Genomic DNA, 21,314 nt, shown 5'->3' on the forward strand with positions numbered 1-21,314 from the left:
TTACTCCAATTTTGGTGTCATCTGCAGACTTACTAACTATACCTCCTATGTTCACATCCACCTCATTAAGTGGACCCAGCACCAATCCTTTTGGCACTCCACTGGTCACAGGCCTCCAGTCTGAAAAACAACTGGCCTCCACCACCACCCTCTGTCTTCTATCTCCAAGCTAATTCTGTATTCAAATGGCTAGTTCTCCCTGTATTCCATGAGATCTAACCTTGCTAACCAGTCTCCCATGGGGAACCTTGTCAAACGCCTTACTGAAATCCATATAGATCACATTTACTGCTCCACCCTCATCAATCTTCTTTGTTATTTCTTCACAAAACTCAATCAAGTTTGTGAGACATGATTTCCCACACACAAAGCCATGCTGACTATCCCTAATCAGTCCTTGTCTTTCCTATCCCTACGTGTAAATCCTATCCCTCAGGATTCCCTCCAACAACTCTCCCACCACCAATGTCAGGCTCACCAGTCTATAGTTCCCTGGCTTTTCCTTACCACCTTTCTTAAACAGTGGCACCACGTTAGCCAACCTCCAGTCTTCCCACACCTCACCTGTGACTATCGATGATACAAATATCTCAGCAAGAGGCCCAGCAATCCCTTCCCTACCTTCCCACAGTGCTCTAGGATACACCTGATCAGGTCCGGGGGATTTATCCACTTCTATGGTTTTAAGACATCCAGCACGTCCTCCTCTATAATATGGACATTTTTGAAGGTATCACCATCTATTTTCCCATATTCTGTATCTTCCATGTCCTTCTCCACAATGGACACGATGCAAAATACTCATTTAGTGTTTCTCCCATCTCCTGCGTTTCTACACATAGGCCGCCTTGCTGATCTTTGAGGGGCCCTATTTTCTCCCTAGTTACCTTTTTGTTCTTAATGTACTTATAGAATTCCTTTGGATCTCCTTAACCCTATTTGCCAATGCCATGTTATGTCCCCTTTTTGCCCTCCTGACTTCCCTCTTAAGAATACTCCGACTGCCTTTATACACTTCTAAGGATTCACTCGATCTCTGCTATCTATACCCGATATATGGTTCCTTCTTTTTCTTAACCAAAACGTCAAGTTCTCTAGTCATCCAGCATTCCCTGCACCTGCCGGCCTTGCCTGTCACCCTAACAGGACGATACTGTCTCTGGATATTCATTATCTAATTGTTGAAGGGTTCCTGTTTTCCAGCCGTCCCTTTACCTGCAAATATCTGCACCCAATCAACTTTTGAATGTTCTTGCCTAATACCATCAAAATTAGCCTTCCTCCAATTTTGAAATTCAACTTTTCGGTCGGTCTATCCTTTTCCATCTCTATTTTAAATCTAATAGAATTATGGTCGCTGGCCCCAAAGTGCTCCCCCACTGACACCTCAATCACCTGCCCTGCCTTATTTCCCAAGAGTAGATCAAGTTTTCCTCCTTTACTAGCGGGTACATCCACAAACTGAATCAAACATTTTTCTTGTACACACTTAACAAATTCCTCTCCATCTAAACTATTAATACTACAGCAATCTCAGTCTATGTTTGGAAAGTTAAAATCTCTGACCATAACTATCCTATTATTCTTACAGATAACTGAAACCTCCTTACAGATTTGTTTCTCAATTTCCCGCTGATGATTGGGAGGTCTGTAAATACAATTCTAGTAAGGTGATCATCCCTTTCTTAATTCTCAGTTCCACCCAAATAACTTCCCTGGATGTATTCCCAGTTATATGCTCCTTAAGTACAGCCAGAATGCTATGCCTTATCAAAAATGCTACTCCCCTCCTCTCTTGCTCCCCTGTCTATCCTTCCTAGAGCATTTGTATCCTGAAACATTAAGCTGCCAGTCCTGCCTATCCCTAAGCTATGTTTCTGTAATTGCTATGATATCCCAGTCCCATGTTCCTAACCACACCCTGAGTTCATCTACCTTCCCTGTTACGCCTATTGCATTGAAATAAATGCAGTTTAATTTATTAGTCCTACGTTGTTCTCTGCTTTGTTCCTAACTGTTTGACTTGCTCCTTTTCCCAATTGTACCAGTCTCAGATTGATCTCTTTCCTCACTATCTCTCTGGGTCTCACCCCACCACCTTACTAGTTTAAATCCTCCCAAGCAGCCCTCGCAAATCTCCCTGCCAGTATATTAGTCCCCTTCCAATTTAGGTGTGATCCGTCCTTCTTGTACAGGTCACTTCCACCCGAGAAGAGATTCCAATGATCCAAAAATGTGAACCCTTCTCCCCTGCACCAGCTCCTCAGCCACACATTCATTTGCTCTATTCTCCTATTCCTGCCCTCACTAGCTCGTAGTCCCGGGAGTAATCCAGATATTACTACTCTCGAGGACCTCCTTTTTAAATTCCTGTCTAACTTCCTATTCTCTCCCTTCAGAATCTCATCCTTTTTCCTTCCTATGTCATTAGCTCCAAAGTGTACAACGATCCCCTGCTGGTCCCTCTCCACTTTGAGAACATTCTGCACTTTCTCAGTAATATCCTTGATCCTGACACCAGGGAGGCAACACACTATTCTGATTTCTCTCTGTCGGCTGCAGAAACGTCTGTCTGTGCCTCGGACTAAAGAGTTCCCTATCGCAATCGATCGTTTGGAACCCTTCTTTACATTAGAGAAATTCTCGCTACCAGAAACTTGACTGTTTGTGCTACATTTCCCTGAGAGTCCATCACCCCCTACATTTTCCAAAACCGTGTACTTGTTTGAGATGGGGATAGCCACATGAGACTCCTGCCCTACCTGCCTCCCTCTCCAACCTTTTCTGGTGGTAACCCATCTACCTGATTGTATCTTCAGGTTATCTCCTGTCCTGCAACTGCTATCCATCACACCCTCTAGCTCCTATAAATTCCTCATTGCCTCTAACTGCTGCTCCAGCTGATCCATGCGAACTGATAGGATTCACAACCAAACACACTTCCAACAGACATAATCATCAGTAACTCCCACATCCAACAGGAAAAGCATATTACTCTACTAAAGGCCATCTTTGCTCCTTAACAATCTACAGACCCAGAAAATACCATCATCTTACAGCTCTAAAAACACTGCTCCAGGTTAACTTACTACTTATGGTTTATATTTTTAAAATTTAATTGAGAGACGGATCTCAATAAAACGTATTATCAAGAAAGAACCCACTCTACTCACTACTATAGATTTACAGCAAGGTTACACGTAAAAACTATGCACTTATCAGCTCCTGTGCTGTGAGCTCTCCCACACAGGTTCCTCCAAAGTCAGATATGAAGTTCCCTATTTGTTAATTTACCCGGATGGACTCTGACGTCCAGAGATACTTGAACTCCAACAGGAAAGGCAGTAACTGTGTAGATTCACTGCTCTGTCAGACAGCTGTGCAGGTTTCTTTCTCTGACCATGTAGTCGGTGCCTTGGGCAGTCTTCGTCCTTTTTAAAGTGCCGATGTTTTGATCTTTTTTGCCGCAGTGTTCCAAACCAATGCGACAGCGTATCAAGCAGTAATTGCTGCTCCTGGAATTCGAGGAAATTAGCTCCAACACCTAAAATACCTCAAAAAAGGAGCATCTATTACAGCCACAACTTTTTCCCGTCCTCCATCTTAGTATATCGTTTAGATTAGATTAGATTAGATTACTTACAGTGTGGAAACAGGCCCTTCGGCCAAACAAGTCCACACCGACCCGCCGAAGCGCAACCCACCCATTCCCCTACATCTACCCCTTACCTAACACTACGGGCAATTTAACATGGCCAATTCACCTGACCTGCACATCTTTGGACTGTGGGAGGAAACCGGAGCACCCGGAGGAAACCCACGCAGACACGGGGAGAATGTGCAAACTCCACACAGTCAGTCACCTCCTGTCCTGCAACTGCTATCCATCACACCCTCTAGCTCCTATAAATTCCTCATTGCCACTAACTGCTGCTCCAGCTGATCCATGCGAACTGATAGGATTCACAACCAAACACACTTATACTTCATTCAACAAGATGTAACATTTGGAAAGGTTTTTTAATCTTGAGAGTAATAGTATGAAAGTTCTTTCGTTCAATGATATCTGTGTGATTGTAGTGCGTAAGAACATCTACATCTATGAAGAAATATCGAAACACTGACAGTAAATGCTGGTTTCAACATTAACTGCACATATGCATATTTGAGAGGTCATTATCAATTTCAAAGGATCTGTGTCACTGTGGCACTGTTTGTAGAATAATCACTTTTAAATCACAAGGTTCCACTCTAAGATTTCAGCATAAAGAGAAAAGCTGACTTGCTCAGTGCAGTGCTAAGGGTGTGCTGCTCTGTGAAATATGCAACTTTTTGGTTAAGGTATTTAACCAAGGTGCTATCTTCTTTCTAAGTTCAGCATAAAAGATCTCGAAGCACTATTTCAAAAATAACAGAGAGGTATTTCTCTGTCTCCCAATCTGGTTCTTGTAATCTTGTTAATGGTGGAAATTTGCTGAGCACAAATAAGCTGCAGCTTTGCCTGTGTCTTAACAATGACGACACATCAGAAGTGTTTCATTGGCTGTAAAGCCCTTAGAGATATCCTGTGGTTGTGAAAGGTACAATATATGTATTAGACTACTTTTCTTCTAACTGTTTTGCCTTCATTACTACCGCAAAACCTAGGCCAATGTATGTTTAACTTATATACCAGTTTCATACTCAACTCATGAAGCGACCTATGCTCGATAGTAAACTTCACTATTCATACCGATTCAGTATATACTACACAACTGAGCATTCAATAATGCTGTCCCTTTCCACTGAATCGTAACTGAAGGCTTGAAAGATTCTCACAATATTGTATTTGGAAATATAGTTGTTAAGTTCAAATAAGCATTTATTTAGTTGTTTGACTATCTGTGAATGTCTTTGAGACAGTGCATCTGTTCATGGTCTGGAGGTTTGTGTTGAATACAGAATTTTCGCAGAGTTTGCTGAGAAATAATTTGACCCCTTATAGTTTTGCAAGCAATGTGTTCACTAGAACTTTGAAAAGCATATGAGATTGACAGGGGCTTCTCAATAATAGAGGAGCATTATCAATACTCTCATCCTCTCTAGTTTGATTTAATTGTGAACAGCAGTCTTATAAAAGGTGACCTGCGTCTCACTTTTTGATGTCTTTTTTATTGTGGGATTGGTGCCTAGAGAATGTCATAAATGCTCAGGTTGCCAAACTATGCTGTATGGCAGGTTCTCATCAAACCATTCCTTGGTGCTCATTAAGTACCATTTTCTTTGAAGTTGTCTTTGTATGCTACACATTTCTTTTTGTAACTTTGTTGCATTTGACGAACTCAGCATAAATCTACAATGCTCCACCTTCTCACAGTGGAAGGTAACATTAACTGTTCGAACAAAGGTCAAGGTTAGGTGTTACTTTTTGACCAATCTCTCAAGACTGCCATTATATTAGAGATTCAAGAAGTATACAAAGCCTCCAAGCACTATCAGACAAATGAGAAAGATAATATCCATTTATATACAGATTGCTGAAGAATGTTTATTACTATTGTCTCCAATAATTGACCACATTAAAAATTTGATCTCCTATAAGTGGAAGTACATGAAGAAAATGCTATTGTCAAGATTATAAAATCTTTATCTTCTCCTAGGTCTGGATCTCATGAAAACTTACAATCGGGTCAATCTCCGCCACTCCCACACTCATCTCTTCAGCTACAAGCACCCAGTAGGTGGGCATCACAGAATGGAGCTGTGGCACTACCAACTAACCTCTACTAAGTTGTAGTATATCACTACAGCCTAACACTCCAGCTCAAGATATACAGATAAGCATAAAAGATTGCTGTTACTGCTATTAATCTGATTCAGAATATTGAGGTGCAGCTGTATAACTCGTAAAGGGTCAGCAATAAAACCAACAAAGATATGTACCGTGTTTAATTCATTGAAGAAACAAATTTGAATATTGCTTCTCTGTCTTGTTTTGTAGGTCAGTCAGTGGGAAGAAGTTGTGCTCAACTTGTGGGCTTCCTCTTGGAAAAGGTGCAGCCATGATCATCGAAACACTCAGTCTATATTTCCATATTCAGTGTTTCACGGTGAGTCTATCTGCCTGACCCTTTCAAGAAACTCTCCAACTAATTGGATTGTAGTCTGTGTTGATGGCGAACATAAATGTATCATAAGTATATCACTCTGAACACCGTTTATTACAAAAGATTATTTGTAGAAATTATTATAGAATTGAAAATCTCAAAAAGTGAGAAGAGATTATTTGGCCCATCAGGTCTGTTACTCTATATTGTTTGTTCATAGAGTAAGATTCCTAATTGACCTTGAGAAAGTGGTAATCTGCCTACATGGGCTATTGGTGTGAGTACACCCACAATGTAGTAAGGAAGAGTGATCAGAATTTTAACCCAGTGACAAAGAAGAAATGGTGATGTGTTTCCAAGTCAAGGAGATGTGTTACCTGGTGGAGATCTTGCAGGCGCTGGTCTTCTCCTATATCTGCTGCCCTCCAGCTGTTTACTTAATTTTCCATAACCATTCATGACAATATGTCATGTACCATAGAGCTTTGTTTTGATTCATTACTGATGGAGCTGTATTGATAACATGCTACTTCTGAGACTAAAATCTCCCATGTCTATTGCCATGCCTTTCTGCCAAGTTCCCAGAATGTCTTCCTTTATGCTCCACCCTGTAGTGTTGTTACCATTGGGGGGATTGTTCACCATTCCCACAAATGACTTCTTCACTTTGTAATTTCTTGTCTCTATCCAAATAGTTTCCACATCCTTAAGAAAGAGTTGGATAGAGCTCTCAAGGATTGTGGAATCAAGGGTTATGGAGATAAGAGTGGAACAGGATACTGATTAAGGATGATCAGCCATGATCATATTGAATGGTGGTGCAGGCTCGAAGGGCAGAATGGCCTACTCCTGCACCTATTGTCTATTGTCTATTGTCTGGTTTGTTGGGTTTAGGTCATACCTGCCTATTGTGCTCTTTCCATCATTAACTGACAAAGCCATCCATCCATGTTTTCCTAGCTTCCTATCCTTCCTAAATCTCCTTTTCTCTTCATCCTACAGCCATGTCTCTATAATGGCTGTCAGAGTGTACTTATTTGGGTCAATTTGTGCTCTCAATTTGTCTGTTTTATTTTGAATGCTACGTGCATTCAGATACAGAGTCTTCAGTTTTTTTGATTTTAGTATTTTTCTTGCTTCTAGACTTAGTTGGTAGCTGACTCTGAGATATGTTCTGTCTTCCTGTCACAGTCTGTTTATTCTTTCACATATTAAAACCTATCTCTTTGACAGTCATGATTTGGAGATGACTGGGGTGTCCAAAGTTAAAATCACACAACACCAGGTTATAGTCCAACAGCTTTGACAAGGGTCAGTTAGACTCGAAACGTCAGCCCTTTTCTCTCCTTACAGATGCTGCCAGACCTGCTGAGATTTTCCAGCATTTTCTCTTTTCGTTTCATAGTCCAACAGGTTTAATTGGAAGCACTAGCTTTCAGAGCGCTGCTCCTTTATCAGGTGGTTGTGGAGTATACAATTGTAAGACACAGAATTTATAGCAAAAGTTTACAGTGTGATGTAACTGAAATTATACATTGAAAAATACCTTGATTGTTTGTGAAGTCTCTCATCCTTGTTATATATGTAACTTCTTTCATATGTAAGTCACAAAACTTTTTTTAAAAGTTACATTCTCAGGTTAACTTTAACAATTAAACAATTAACAGGGTGGCACGGTGGCTCAGTGGTTAGCATTGCTGCCTCACAGTTCCAGGGTCCCAGGTTCAATTCCAGCCTTTCAATTCCAGCCTTGGGCGACTGTCTGTATGAAGTTTGCACATTCTCCCCATGTCTGCGTGGGTGTGCTCCGGTTTCCTCCCACAGTCCAAAGGTGTGCAGGTCAGGTGAATTGGCCATTCTAAATTGCCCATAGTGTTAGGTACATTAGTCAGAGGGGAATGGGTCTGGGTGGGTTACTCTTCGGAGGGTCAGTGTGGACTGGTTGGGCTGAAGGGCCTGTTTCCACACTGTAGGCAATCTAATCAGCTAATCTAAATTGGTGTCAGCCCAGATAATGTGTTGAAGGTGTTAGCCCCCTATGTGCTGTTGTCTGTGCCATAATGTTTAGACTGATTCTAACTAAAAAAAATTATTTAACAGAGTCTTACATGGATTCATGCAGTTCCTGAGCAAAATACAATGTAACTCTGCAAGTACAAATTCATCCCACAAACGCGTGTGTGCGTGTGCATGCATGTTCGTGTGTGTATGCACTCACAGTCTCACTCACAGTCACATTCTCCTGTCCCTGAGCACTGATCAAATCAGAAGATCTTGTCCCAACCAGTGTGAAGGTCTCCTGCTATAAAGAACCTAGATAAATTTCCCACTCAGATATGTCTGTAATTCAGTCTCCAGCTCAAACTCTGAACCAAAGCTACTTGAATTCCAAACGCAAACAGAAAATGTTGGAGAAACACAGTAGGTCTAGCAGCATCTATAGAGGGAGAAGCAGTTAATGTTTTCAGCCCCATATAGTCTTCTGCAAAGCTGAAAGGGACTGGAAAATTGTGTTTTTTAAATATTGGTGACAGAGAGGGAGGTAATATTACTGGACTAGATGGTATGGGTGCCCAGAATAAAGACAAGTGGAATACTAATGGTAATAAAGGAGAGATGGATGTGAAGAGGAGAGAAGGAGTCCATTCACCTAAGAGTAAAGCTCACCAGACACAGACAACACATGGACAAAAGATGGAGGGTTGTAATCAAAATGGAGGACAGAGGTCAAGCTCTTGTGGAATTCAGAATTCCAAGAGATCATAAGAAATAGGAACAGGAGAAGGCCATTCAGCCCCTCAAGCCCACTCCATTATTTGATAGGATCATGACTAATCTGATACTCCTCACATCTGCTTTTCTCCATTTCCCTGTAACCTTTGATTCCCCTAATGGTCATAAATCCTTTTTTCTCAGCCTTGACTATATACAAAGACTCGGCCCTTGTCTGTGGCAAGGAGTTCCAAGGACTCATAATCCTCTGAGAGAAGAAATTCTTTCTTCTCTCTACCTTAAATTGCCACCCTTTAATTCTGAGCCCATGCCCTCTGGTGCCAGACTCACCCATGAGGGGAAACATCCCCTCAACAATTACCCTGGCAAGCCCTGTAAGATTCCTGTATGTTTCAATGAGATCACCTCTCGTTCTTCTAAACTCCAGTGAGTAGAATCACAACTGTTAAGCCCTTGCTCAATCAATCCATACCAGGAGTCATTCTGGTGCCCTTCTCTGAACTGCCTCCAATGAAATAAAAACTTTTCTTTTATATAAAAGCACCAAAACTGCTCAAAGTACTCCAGTTGTGGTCTCACCAGCACGTGGACAGTTCTAGTAAGGCTTCCTTACTCTTATTCTCCAATCCCCTTGAAATAAAGACTAACATTCCATTTGCCTTCCTGATTACCTGCTGCAGCTGTGTGCTAGTTTTCTGAGTTTTGTGCGTAAGCTCCCTCATATCGCTTTGCGTTTCAGTTTCCTGCAGGTTTTTTTTCCTGCATTTAATAATACTGTTCTTTAGCTTCCCCCTTCCAAGATGAACAACATCACACTTATCTATATTATACTTCATTTGCCAACTTTTTGCCCACTTAATTAACCTATCAGCACCTCTCTGTAAACAGTAAACTACACTTCTCACAACTTACCTTTTCACCTATTTTTATGTTGTCTGCAAATTTGACTACATTACATTCACTCTCTTCCTCCATCTCATTGAGATATATTAAAAACAGTGGAGTCTTCGCATTGATCCCTGTGAAACCTTACTGCTCACAGGTCACCAATCTGAAAAAGAACCTTTTTATCTGCACTCACTGTCTTCTGCCCATGAACCAGTTCTCTATCCATACCAATATACTACTTCCAACACAAGGGGCTCTTAACTTATGACTTAAGCTTGTGTGAGAAACCTTGTTAAACACCTTCTGGAAATCAAAATACAACACACCTACTGGTTCCTCTCTATTTACTCTGGTTGAAACTTCCTGAAAAAATGCTAATGAATTTGTCATATTATTTCCCTTTCACGAAGCCATGTTGTAAATGCTGTAAAGTGCCTAAACAGTTGTTCCTGCAGCTTGCATCGAGGTTTGTTTTAACTCTGTAAGACAGAAATTTAGCATGAGATGAAGGTGGCTTATTGAAATAGCAAGCAAGTGGAATGTCAGGGTCATCTTTATGAACAGAGCTGAGGTGTTTCTTTAAGCAGTCACCCAGTTTGCTTTGTACTGCGTTACGTAAGAACATAAGGAATCAGCGAAGATGTAGTAGGCCTTTCGTCCCCTCAGGCCTGCTTCCCCATTCAACAGGATCATGGCTGATCTGCCCCAGGTCTCAACTCCTCAATCATGCCAGTTCATCCATTAACTTCCTGATATTTTAAAAATCTATCCATCTTCTCTTTAAATTCTCCTTATGTTCTACCCTCCATAACTCTCTGGCGTAGTGAATTGCAGCATTAACAAGCAATTGCTTCAAATCTTAATTTTTAGTAAGTGTTGCCTTAAGCTTTAACTATGCTGGCTCATTTATCTGCTAAAATGGGGTCTAGAGTCAATTTTGAGGACTCTTGGCATACCTTTCCACTGTATATACTACTGTCTCTGCCTTTGGTCGACCAGTTCTATCAATATACAGGATGGTCTGGAACATGGGCTGTAAGGTATTATTCAATATTATGACTATATCAGGCTTTTGCTTACCTTGTCTGTGAAAAATCTCTCTCAATGTTGACACAAAATCAGAAATGTTAGTAAGAAGGTCATTTCCAGTATCAGGTTGTTCAATCACTCTAGCATTATGATACAGCCAAGTGGCTTGATAGGCTATTTGCCTGGATAAGTGCAACTCCAACCATCCAGGACAAAACAGCCACTTAGTTCTGAGGAAGGGTCTCTCCACAGATGCTGCCAGACCTGCTGAGCTGTTAAAGCAATTTCTAGTTTTGCTTCAAAGCAGCCACTTGTCTGGCACCACATCCACCCCTTCAACATTCACTAGCTCCACCACTGACATACAGTGGCAGCAGTATGTACCATCTTAGAAGACATACTGTATTAATTGACCAAAGTTATTTCAATAGCACTATCCAAACCTGCGACTTCTGACGTCGGAAGGACAAGGGCAGCAAGTATGTGGGAACAGCACCATCTTCAAGCTCCCCTCCAAATCACACACTTTCCTACATCACTGTTTCCTCACCATTACTGGGTCAAAATCCTGGCGCTCCCTCCTTAAAAACACTGTGGGTGTTCCATATAGATGCCAGCAACTTAAGGACAAAACTCTCTAGCACCTTCTTTATTTGAAATGGGCAGTAAATGTTGGCCTAGCCAGAGATGCCTACATCCTGTGGAATTAATTTTAAGAAGTAGAGTTCATTTTTCTATAAAAATGGGAAATCTACTGGGTAGTTCTGTCAATTAATTGGTGCTTGTTCAGAGTTACTCAATGTATTAACTGTCCCTAGCCAAATCACAATATTTGTATGACCCAATAATATTTAGTCACCTTATCATAAATTCTGTCACACGAGTGTGTTGCTAGAAATGTACTTGGCTGGAAGTTTGAATTTAAAACGAGCCTCAAATAAACTGTGACCAGTGACAAAAATCTGTTTTATTTATTTTCTTTCAATTGAGGATTAGCGCTATAAAAATCCACTTCCGCATAGGTGGATTGTTGTTATGAATTTGCCCACCAATGGATAAATTATTGCATCCTGCCACTCTACTAACATCAAAATGACACATCAAGAGTTAAATCTGTATGGTAATATTTAAGGAGATGACTTTAAATGTTACTGACAGGACAATTTTCTTTTTGGGCAAGTGACAGAATATGACATTGTCAGAGGCAGATAAAGTACCAAATCAGAAGATTGCCAATGTTCTCAGTTAAAGGTGCTCATCAGTTGTCATAGTGGTTATACTCAAACCAAAGTAAAATGCTAGATCATCTCCCATTATCCCAGACCAATTTGATACTCTTGCTTTTGTGATGGCACCAGCAGCTTCATGTTATGTTTTTGGACTCTGCAAATTGAAAATCTCAGTCCATTCCAGGAATCTGTAATAAAAACAGTATTAAAAATTTATAGTGAACTAGATTTGATAGTGAGACCATTCAGGCTTCTGGTAAAATGAAGCTTTCATGTTACATCACCAATAAGATGGACAAGCATGATAGCTTGGTCATTTTTTGTAATGACTGCAAGTACTTGGACCAATATCTTCAAAGTAAACTTCTCCATTTCTGAAATTATTAAAAACAACTTCCAAAGCTTTGTCAAACATTCTGTTGAGGGGTCATCATTTACTGTAAAACTAGTGGTGAGTTTAACAGCAGTAGATATTATTTACGCTCCACTGATAGAACAATTTTAAGCAAAAATCTAATTGCAAGGAGAGACACAAATATCCAAACATTGTCCAAGTTGCACTGCTCAACTATCAGCTTCATGAAAAATGCTTCTTACATTCTGCCTCACGAATAGAATGCATTGAAAGGTGTAGCAGCAGATATAAACAAAATTCACCACAGAAAATTAAAGATCATTTCAATTAACAAGGACCTTTTTAATTAAGTTGTAATAATCATTATTTGAGCTCTCTTGCACGGAAAACTAACTAGTGTAAGTATTAATTGTTGGAGATTTTAGGAAGCACATTTTTAAAAATGACTTTATCCTTTCTGTTTGTTATATCTCCCATCTAATCGAGATTTTTCTTGTTCTGTTCGCTTGCTATACCTATTTTGACATTAAACCAACTCAAATTTACAGTTTCTTCCCATCTATTTGTTTCTCAGTTCTTAAATCTGATTAGTGAAGTAGATACACAGTTGTTTGTTCTGACCCCAGATATTTATTTTGAAACCTATTATAATGATTGTTCCATCAGGTGCAGAAGTGAGTTACGTTTTAACACTGTATTTCATGTAAAATATTCCTATGTTAAAGTTTTCAAAGTTCTTATCTAAATATACGTATGAACATTCGGCTTAGGAGCAAGTGAAGGCAGACAATATTGGATGTCCTGCTGTAGCAAAGTCTGGCCCATTGTATTATGGAACCTCATCTATAATTCTTTAAGTTGCACAGTAATATAACAAGGTACCTTGTTTTTCTGTGTTGTTTATATTATTTGCCCATTTATTCATGCCAATAATATTCTCCTCTTGCCATTTTAAAGGTGTGCTTAATTACCAGTGGCATCCTCTGATGCATCACCAAAATGTTTTCCTTGGCGAAGATGTGAGACAAATTTCTTCAAGTCTTAAAAATAATACAACAGAATAATTATCAGTGCATGTGAGCTTATAGAAGGGATGAGTCCAGAAGCACATGAAACCACATGTACTTTTATGATCAATTCCTGTTCATTTCTTATTTCGGAGCAAATCAAAATAAATTGATTTCTTTTTAAGAATTGAAATGGCTTCACCACTTGTTGTTTGATATTACAGTGTGGTATCTGTAAAGGTCAACTTGGAGATGCAACCACTGGGACAGATGTCCGGATTCGTAATGGGCTTCTTAATTGTAATGATTGTTACATCAGGTCCAGAAGTGAGTTACATTTGAGCATTGTATTTCATGTAAAATATTCCTATGTTAAAGTTTTCAAAGTTCTTATCTAAATATACGTATGAACATTTGGGTTTGGAGCAAGTGAAGGCCATCTGGCCTCTAAAGCCTGCTCCATCCTTTAATAAGATCATGGCTTGATCCAATTGTAATTGTAATCTCAACTCTTCATTCCCACCTACCTACTTTCTGTAAGCAGGCCATTTTAAAATGTAATCTCATTCATTCAGGAGCTATTTAAACCTTATTTTTCTTTAGCAGATTTACTTTAGAACGTTGTATAATTTGCAAATTCATTACTTAGATTTTTAAATGTATGATTTTAAACCTCTAACCTAAGAGCAAACATTCTCTTTGACTTACTGCTGGTCAAAGAAATAACATCCGCTTAGGATTTCGCAATCGTCAACTTTCACGAAAGGGAAATTATAGGTTTCAAGTCTGTAGTTTGACACTAGTATTTGAGATATGCAGCAGAAATTCAGAGTAGAAATACCTTCCCTATTCTTAGTTATCTACTTAAAGAATTTTTAATGGTTTCCAAAGTTGCTTTTAAAAATGACAAGAACAATGCCAGTAAAAATTAAATGCTTCATAATGAAAGTATAACCATGCCCAATGCAAAACTGGGGTGCCAAGCAATTTAGAATCCCAATTCCAAAATGGTAGTCCTATCAATGTTTGAAGTTGATGCACCCAATAATGTTAGTTGAACTTAAATCGCTGAGTGATTTCATGACAGTATTTGATTTCTATATGTATTTGCAGCATTGCAATGTCTATACATATACATATACAGAGATGCACTTCAACTGATTATTGTCCTTTGAAATTGATTACTTTTTTTAGCTGCTGGACAACCCACTACTTTATGACCGTGCCACATGTCAATCAGCAACAGCAACTGGATGTCAGGAAAAACACGGATGGCCCAAGCTCAACACTGATCATTGCGACGATTGCTTTATGGACAATCATGGGTAGAAACTGTCATTCACTGGCTTTCTCATTAGAAGAGATATTATTTTCCAAAGTAGCTTCTATCTGCATTGTTATTTTGGCAGTCTACGCCTTGGACCTTTTCAAATTTAGTGAAACCACCATTCTTTTGTGCTCAGAGTTACAAAAGTAGCGTACTAAATTTCATGTCAAATAAAAGCTTTTAACTGGACACCTATTTAATTAATATTGTGTGATATATAATTTATTTTGTTGCCTCTTCCAATTATTTGAAAAAAAATTTAAAGGTGCAATGATTATTCGAGTAAATAAATAATAATTAGGGACTGAGTCTTGTGGCAGGGAACACTGAATTGATGGAAAGATGAGAACCTGCTTTCATCCTGATTAAATCCATTTAATGCCCACTTCAGGTCCTAATGCATAAAGCTGGCATAAAACTAGTGTCGGCAAAGGAGTGGAGGGGACTCGCCATGCTGTGAGCACAACCAGCAAACCACGTATTTGCTTTCAGACTCTGGCAAAGGAGAGGTAAAAGAGTGATATATGGATTCCTCATTAAAAGGCACTCAGTGCCTGATTGTGAGATCTGGTATCAGCAGTAAGGGGTCTTGCTGACTCCATAACACTGCCTTTGCTGCTGACTCACTCTTACCATGATCCCTCTCTCACTCCATCACTCATCGGTGCCCAGGTTCCTCCTCAATCCAAGGCCTCTAGTGGATAGATCAAATGGACAGTAACATGAGATCCCACGGTGCCACCTCTGAGTGCAGAAGAGTTGCCAACCTCTGGTTGGGCAGTAGTTGTCAGCAGGTGGGTCACCCATCCCTGAGGAGAAGGATGTTAGTGTTCAGCTGCAGAGAGCCCTCCCAAAATGATGCAACATGGATATCTCATCAGCACTCCAACCAGTAGCTGAGATACGCCATTGCCTCCACAAGATTCTGCCCTATATTTGCCCTACGTGGTGGATAATAGCTATCTTCTTCCTTTTCCTGCAAGTAACTTAAGCCATCTGTGTAACATTGAGGAGGTGTTGAGATAATTCAAAATGGATAGATTTACATTAATTTTGATATTTTAGATTGCAAAGTGTGACAGTGTTTGGCATTGGTTAAAAAGAAATGAATAATGAGGCAATAACCAAGGTTTTTGATACTAGATTTTGACAGCATCCAGCTAGACAGTTTATTAATGAACCATTTCTTTTTGAAAAAGGAAAACTGAGATACTTGTCTTTTAGGGAAATGTGCGTGCCAGTCCATGGATTATGACTCCAATTTGCTGTATTAGGAAGGACTGCTTTCACATGAGGACTGCCAATGGTTCTAACATTACATCAGATTTTTGTGAATGTTCATTACAGGCTTCCTCTCATCTATTTTTAGCCAGTTGAGCTAAGTTTCTCTAAAGGAGCATCTAGGTGGATATGACCTTCGAGTTAATGACTAATTAGTACACTGCCAAAAGGCTGCAATTCATGTTCAGGATCACAAAAAGAATTCATTGTTCCACACTTTGATGAGTTTTTCTGGTAGCATTGATTCAGCCCCTAAATTTCTTGTTGGCTTCGTGTTTGTGGATTTTTTTCTCTTGTAATTAGATTAGATTATATTCCCTACAGTGTGGAAACAGGCCCTTCGGCCCAACAAGTCCACACTGACCCTCCGAAGAGCAACCCACCCAGACCCATTCCCCTACATTCACCCCTGACTAATGCACCTAACACTACGGGCAATTTAGCATGGCCAATTCATCTGGCCTGCACATCTTTGTGACTGTGGGAGGAAACCAGAGCACCCAGAGGAAACCCACGCAGACACGGGGAGAATGCGCAAACTCCACACAGACAGTTACCCAAGGGGGGAATTGAACCTGAGTCTCTGGCGCTGTGAGGCAGCAGTGCTAACCATTGTGCCACCGTGCCATCCCAGCATAATCTGGCATATTTCCTCTGAATCAAGATGCACCAAGAATTAAAATAACAAAATTCAAGTAACTCTAACGTGATTTCCCTCATGTTTTCAAATGCTTACCCTTACCATTTGAACGGTGAATATGGCTTGTGCTACCATTTTACATTCGGAATCTGACCAGAAACGGATGGGCAGCAAGTTTGAAGTTTCATGTTTTTGCCTCAAACTGAGTCTAGTGATCCCTCTAAAATGCAAGCATCTCTTTACACGGAGAGTAATTGAAGGATCAGAGCCCTATAAGGTTACAAAATAGTAACAATATAGTAACAAATGTTTTGGTGATTATTACACCTTCATTATAAAACATTCTGCCTATTATGAAGCACTGAAACTATGAAACATTTTATAAAGCCAAATTTTTCCAAGCAGGAAAACAAATAGATTGCATTCAGCAGTTTAAGTTATCTGTAAATCTGTCTGATGGAACATTCTGCAAAGTTGCTGAAGGCTGCAAGCTTGTAATTTTTGCTTTTTTTGTAAAAAGTATCATTAGAGATTACCACAGACCTTTAAAATGTAATCGTTCTCATTTTGTAGTCAAATGTGGCTAGCCAAATAATTACAACTAGCCTGAGACATGCCATGATCCCTTGCTTAGCAATCCACTTATATTTCAGGCAGATGCCTGCAAAGTGATTCTGAGGAGAATGGAAAGCACCTAATTATCCAAATACATTGTCCTTACTTTAAACAACAGCATCACAATGTCAGCCCCATGCTCACTGAAGCTCTCGATTTCCATTCAGTAGGATAAATGTTAAAGTATAGTCCATAATCATTTAATATACAAATAAATAAACCTCTTCTTGTCTGACTCAGCTATAATTATTTCTTAAAGTTACATATTTGACATTTATTTATTGAAATAGATAAAGCTATGTTTTGCATGCTAGTCAAGTCCTAATGCTGAAGTACTATGTGATACATGTTTGCTGTATTTTTATTTGTAACCATTGTTGGATTAGTCTGTTGGAAGAATATTTTATTTCTTTCACATTAAAACTGTGCCTTAGAAAATGCAGGCTGTTGCACACGGACTGTCAAAGTGTTGAGCATCTGCAGTGAATGTGAAATAATTGGTATTCGACTCAAGAAACATCTTTATCAACTCTCAAGTGAGCTGGATACATGTGATATTGTAAAGGAAATTAGTAAGACATGAAGCTGAGGCCTAATTGATTTATCTCATGTAACCAGTTCATATTAAACTGAAGTTACCTACTCTTCTGCATGGTTTCAGAAAAGACTGATGTTTAACTTGCAGTCTCTCTATTGTGTAAAATATATTGTTTAGCATTCAACAGATTTTTAAAGAGGACTTTTTACATATTCTTGTATGTTTTTTCTCCTCAGAAATTAAAGTACAGAGAAAGTAGTGATGCATATATAGCAGTACATGATGTCCTTGTTCCAGTAGCCCCATTTGCAATTCCCTTCATCTTAAGAAAAAGTTAAAGTGGTAACAACTTGAACAAGGCAATAGACATTAAGCGTTTAGGTGGTAATATTGTAACTTTTTATCTGTGCAGTAAACTATTTCAGTACACATTTATATTTGATACAGCGTTAAACATTAATGTTCAAAACCAGTGAGTAAAAGTACTTAGAATATGGGTTGGATGATACAGTCAGCAGTATTAAAAATGAATAATTAACAGATTTATATGATATTCATCTATTATTTCAAGGAGGTTTTGTGTCTCAGTGGATAGTGTCCCATACTTGTTTTGGATTCAAGTCCCACACCAGACTTGATGGCCGAGAAAGGTGTGTTTGTAATATTGTTAAATTGAGTATCTATTTGTAAATCTTTCCAGCTTGTCAATAGCAGGCTGTAAAAGCAGGAGAGATTCTTGGTCAACTATGCAATGGAAAGGAAACTCTGCCATCACTATTTGTAGCTTCAGAGTAAAACATGCATATAAAAAATGCATATTGCTACAGCAACTTGCTACAGCAACTCAAACTCCCCAAGAGAACTGTCACATACCACCATTACTATCTTAAAGAAGTTGTTAACTCATTCAAGATAAAAAGAGGGACACCATAAAATGTATTGTGTTCATCTATAAACAACAACAGCAAATTCTTAACTAAAATGTTAATATAGCTATTTACAGAAGTGAACCATAACAGAGTTATGAACACTTTGGATCACCAAAATGCATAGCACCAATAATACGAAAACATAGCCTCAATAACAAAATAATCAACTTATATTTTAATTGGAAAATTACGTTTTGTTTTACAAGATTCCACGATATGTATGGTTGACATCTACTGATTTTGAGGAAGTCCATATTTGGTTCTAAATCAATAAAACTCTATTTAGTACCCATTCTTGTGCTTACTCTTCTCATTTTGTTAGCAAGATGTCAATTCACATTTGCATGATTGGACACAGTGTCTTTACAGTAGCATGCAATGTAGCTCTGCCAGCATCTACAATTATCTGTGTAGAGAGTTGTTAGATCTGATTGCATGTAGTTAACAACCCTTCTCCGAATTTTGCTTAACCAAATATGGACTTGGACTGGTGATTTTTAGGTGAATAATTGTAGCTGGGGCTAATAAATAATTGAAGTTGTCTCATATATGCTACATTCAACTATTGCGCTACATATATAGTGATCTGCCTCTTGAAAGAAAAATAAATTGTGTTCAAATAATACAACAGCTTTTATAGTAAATGTATGTCATTTATAAATAAAATCTTTAAAAATAATGTTGTAACATTGTTTTATTTTCCAATGATTGAGCCATTTTAACGTACATTTTTCTAGAATGTTTGAAGCCTTAGTCTGCACAGGCTTCCTGTCAACTTATCCATTATACATTTCTATGCACATTCAAAATTAAGCTGCATTTGAAGCCAATGCTACCACTAGGTGGAGAACCACACACACATAGAGAATTAGTGTGTTACTGGGCTATGTCACTCCAAAGTGACATTGTGGCACCTGCCCATATATTCACAGGAGTGGAAAATTTGGATTATCCATGCTATTGTAAAATGATGGCTTTAATCCTCCAGAATACAGGATTAGATTTTGCTAGCCATAGTTGGTAATCTATCATTATAATACAAATGCAATAATTTCAGAAAATTACATTTTGTTACCTGATTGCTAGGATTAGTTAACAACTTCAATATCATCACTTGTCACTATCAGGGTAATAGAAGGATGTTCTTCCTCAGCCAGCAATGTCTCTGTGCCTATATAGAGTGCCGATATAGAATTTTAAAATGAATCTCATTCTCTATCCTCACTGTCATTCCATAAGCAGATTGTTATTTAATTTTTCCCTTCCTTAAACGATAGAGGTATACTTTCCCATTTCTTCTGTTTACAGACTCTGACTCACAATAACATTATTATAAGATAAAATCAGAAGTAGGGTTCAACTCACACTCTTAGATATAGCAGGGGCAGGGTTGGGTGGGTAGTTTGGGGGACTTCATAGCACAGGCATAGTCACAAACACACTACCCTGAATACAACACAACTGTAGGAAACCAGTTTGTCAATGTCCTTGCTTTCATGATGGAATTCAAAACTGGGATTAGCAATCGAGAATTTCTTTGGCCTGACTTATTGGCTTTGAAATTCCTCCCAAAGTCTTTCAAAGGATATTACTGAAATGTCGAGCTGAATTTCTGAATCTGATTCAGTTGAAGCATTCAAGAATGCTTTGGATGATTATTTAGATTGAAGTGGTGTACAGGGATATAGGGAAAAGGCACTGGAACAGGTGCAGGCACAATGGGCCTCTTTCTATGCCGTAAGCATTCGTTGATACTGAGATTCTTCCAACTGTGTTGCGTGGTACCCACATGCAACAATGTTAACACCAGTTGCAATTCATCCTTTAAATTCTGTATTATTGTGCTTTTACCCATGCTGCAGGAGTTTTTAGTTTGAATTCAGGCAAACTCCGATGTCTGTTGGTTCACCAGCAGAACTTGAACACAGGCCTTCACCTACAGACCAACACTTCACAATGCAGCCTATCGTTCTGCCTTGGGGATTATCAATTTCATCGGTTCGTCCATGTCTCTAAGCAGGTGGGAAAGGCTTTCTGTGTCTTTCTTTGAAATACTTTGCAAATATTTTGTGTTGTCAGCACAAGAGTTTATGGGGAATTCAGTGTCATCAACAATCAACAGTATCTGTTTCCTTGGAATTGGTGCTGTGAAGTTTTAATCATCAGATCCAACATTGATCGTCGTTTGTGTCTGCTGCTATCTGTAACTTCTAAATGTGTGGATTCTCAGAACTTACACTGTTTAGAATGTTTAAGGCTAGCCACCTTCTAATCTTGGAGATTTTTAGAATAAATAAACTGTGGTTTATTGTATCTATGCAACTTATTTACAGGTTATAATAATAGATTCTATATTATTAGAAGGACATAGCCTTAGGAGTATTAGCCTTCTGGCAAATCCCAGAATGAAACCTGCTGTTGTAGATCATATATTTGATTTTTGCAATTAGCTGACATGATGGTTAGTCACTTGTTCATTCACATGAGACTGCAGATGTTCTTTACAAATGGAACATTAGTTTATTACATAAAATAGAAAATAACCAAACAAAACTAGGTGCATGTATATACATAAGGAACATAAATATTTTAACATAAACATCAAAATAAAGTTTCAACCTATTTGCCAACACCATCAGAACTTTGGCTCAGTGGCT

At 38.9% G+C, this 21,314-nt stretch overlaps 1 protein-coding gene across 15 annotated transcripts in view; it reads left to right on the forward strand.

The window, feature by feature from the left end:
• Positions 1-19,336, forward strand: part of LOC140476045 (LIM and calponin homology domains-containing protein 1-like) — a 363,907-nt gene extending 344,571 nt beyond the window's left edge. For 14 of the 15 annotated variants that reach the window (XM_072568013.1, XM_072567993.1, XM_072568040.1 and 11 more), the window contains 4 exons: positions 5,640-5,720; positions 5,981-6,089; positions 13,552-13,654; positions 14,522-19,336. In XM_072568013.1, coding sequence (XP_072424114.1) covers positions 5,640-5,720; positions 5,981-6,089; positions 13,552-13,654; positions 14,522-14,547 — 319 coding nt within the window. In that variant the 3' untranslated portion in view covers positions 14,548-19,336. Of the gene's footprint in view, positions 1-5,639; positions 5,721-5,980; positions 6,090-13,551; positions 13,655-14,521 lie in introns of those variants that run through there. The other variant, XM_072568059.1, reaches the window with a different exon arrangement.
• Positions 19,337-21,314: the final 1,978 nt, after the last annotated feature.

Source organism: Chiloscyllium punctatum, chromosome 1 (assembly GCF_047496795.1).
Source record: "Chiloscyllium punctatum isolate Juve2018m chromosome 1, sChiPun1.3, whole genome shotgun sequence".
Taxonomy (NCBI): Eukaryota; Metazoa; Chordata; class Chondrichthyes; order Orectolobiformes; family Hemiscylliidae; genus Chiloscyllium; species Chiloscyllium punctatum.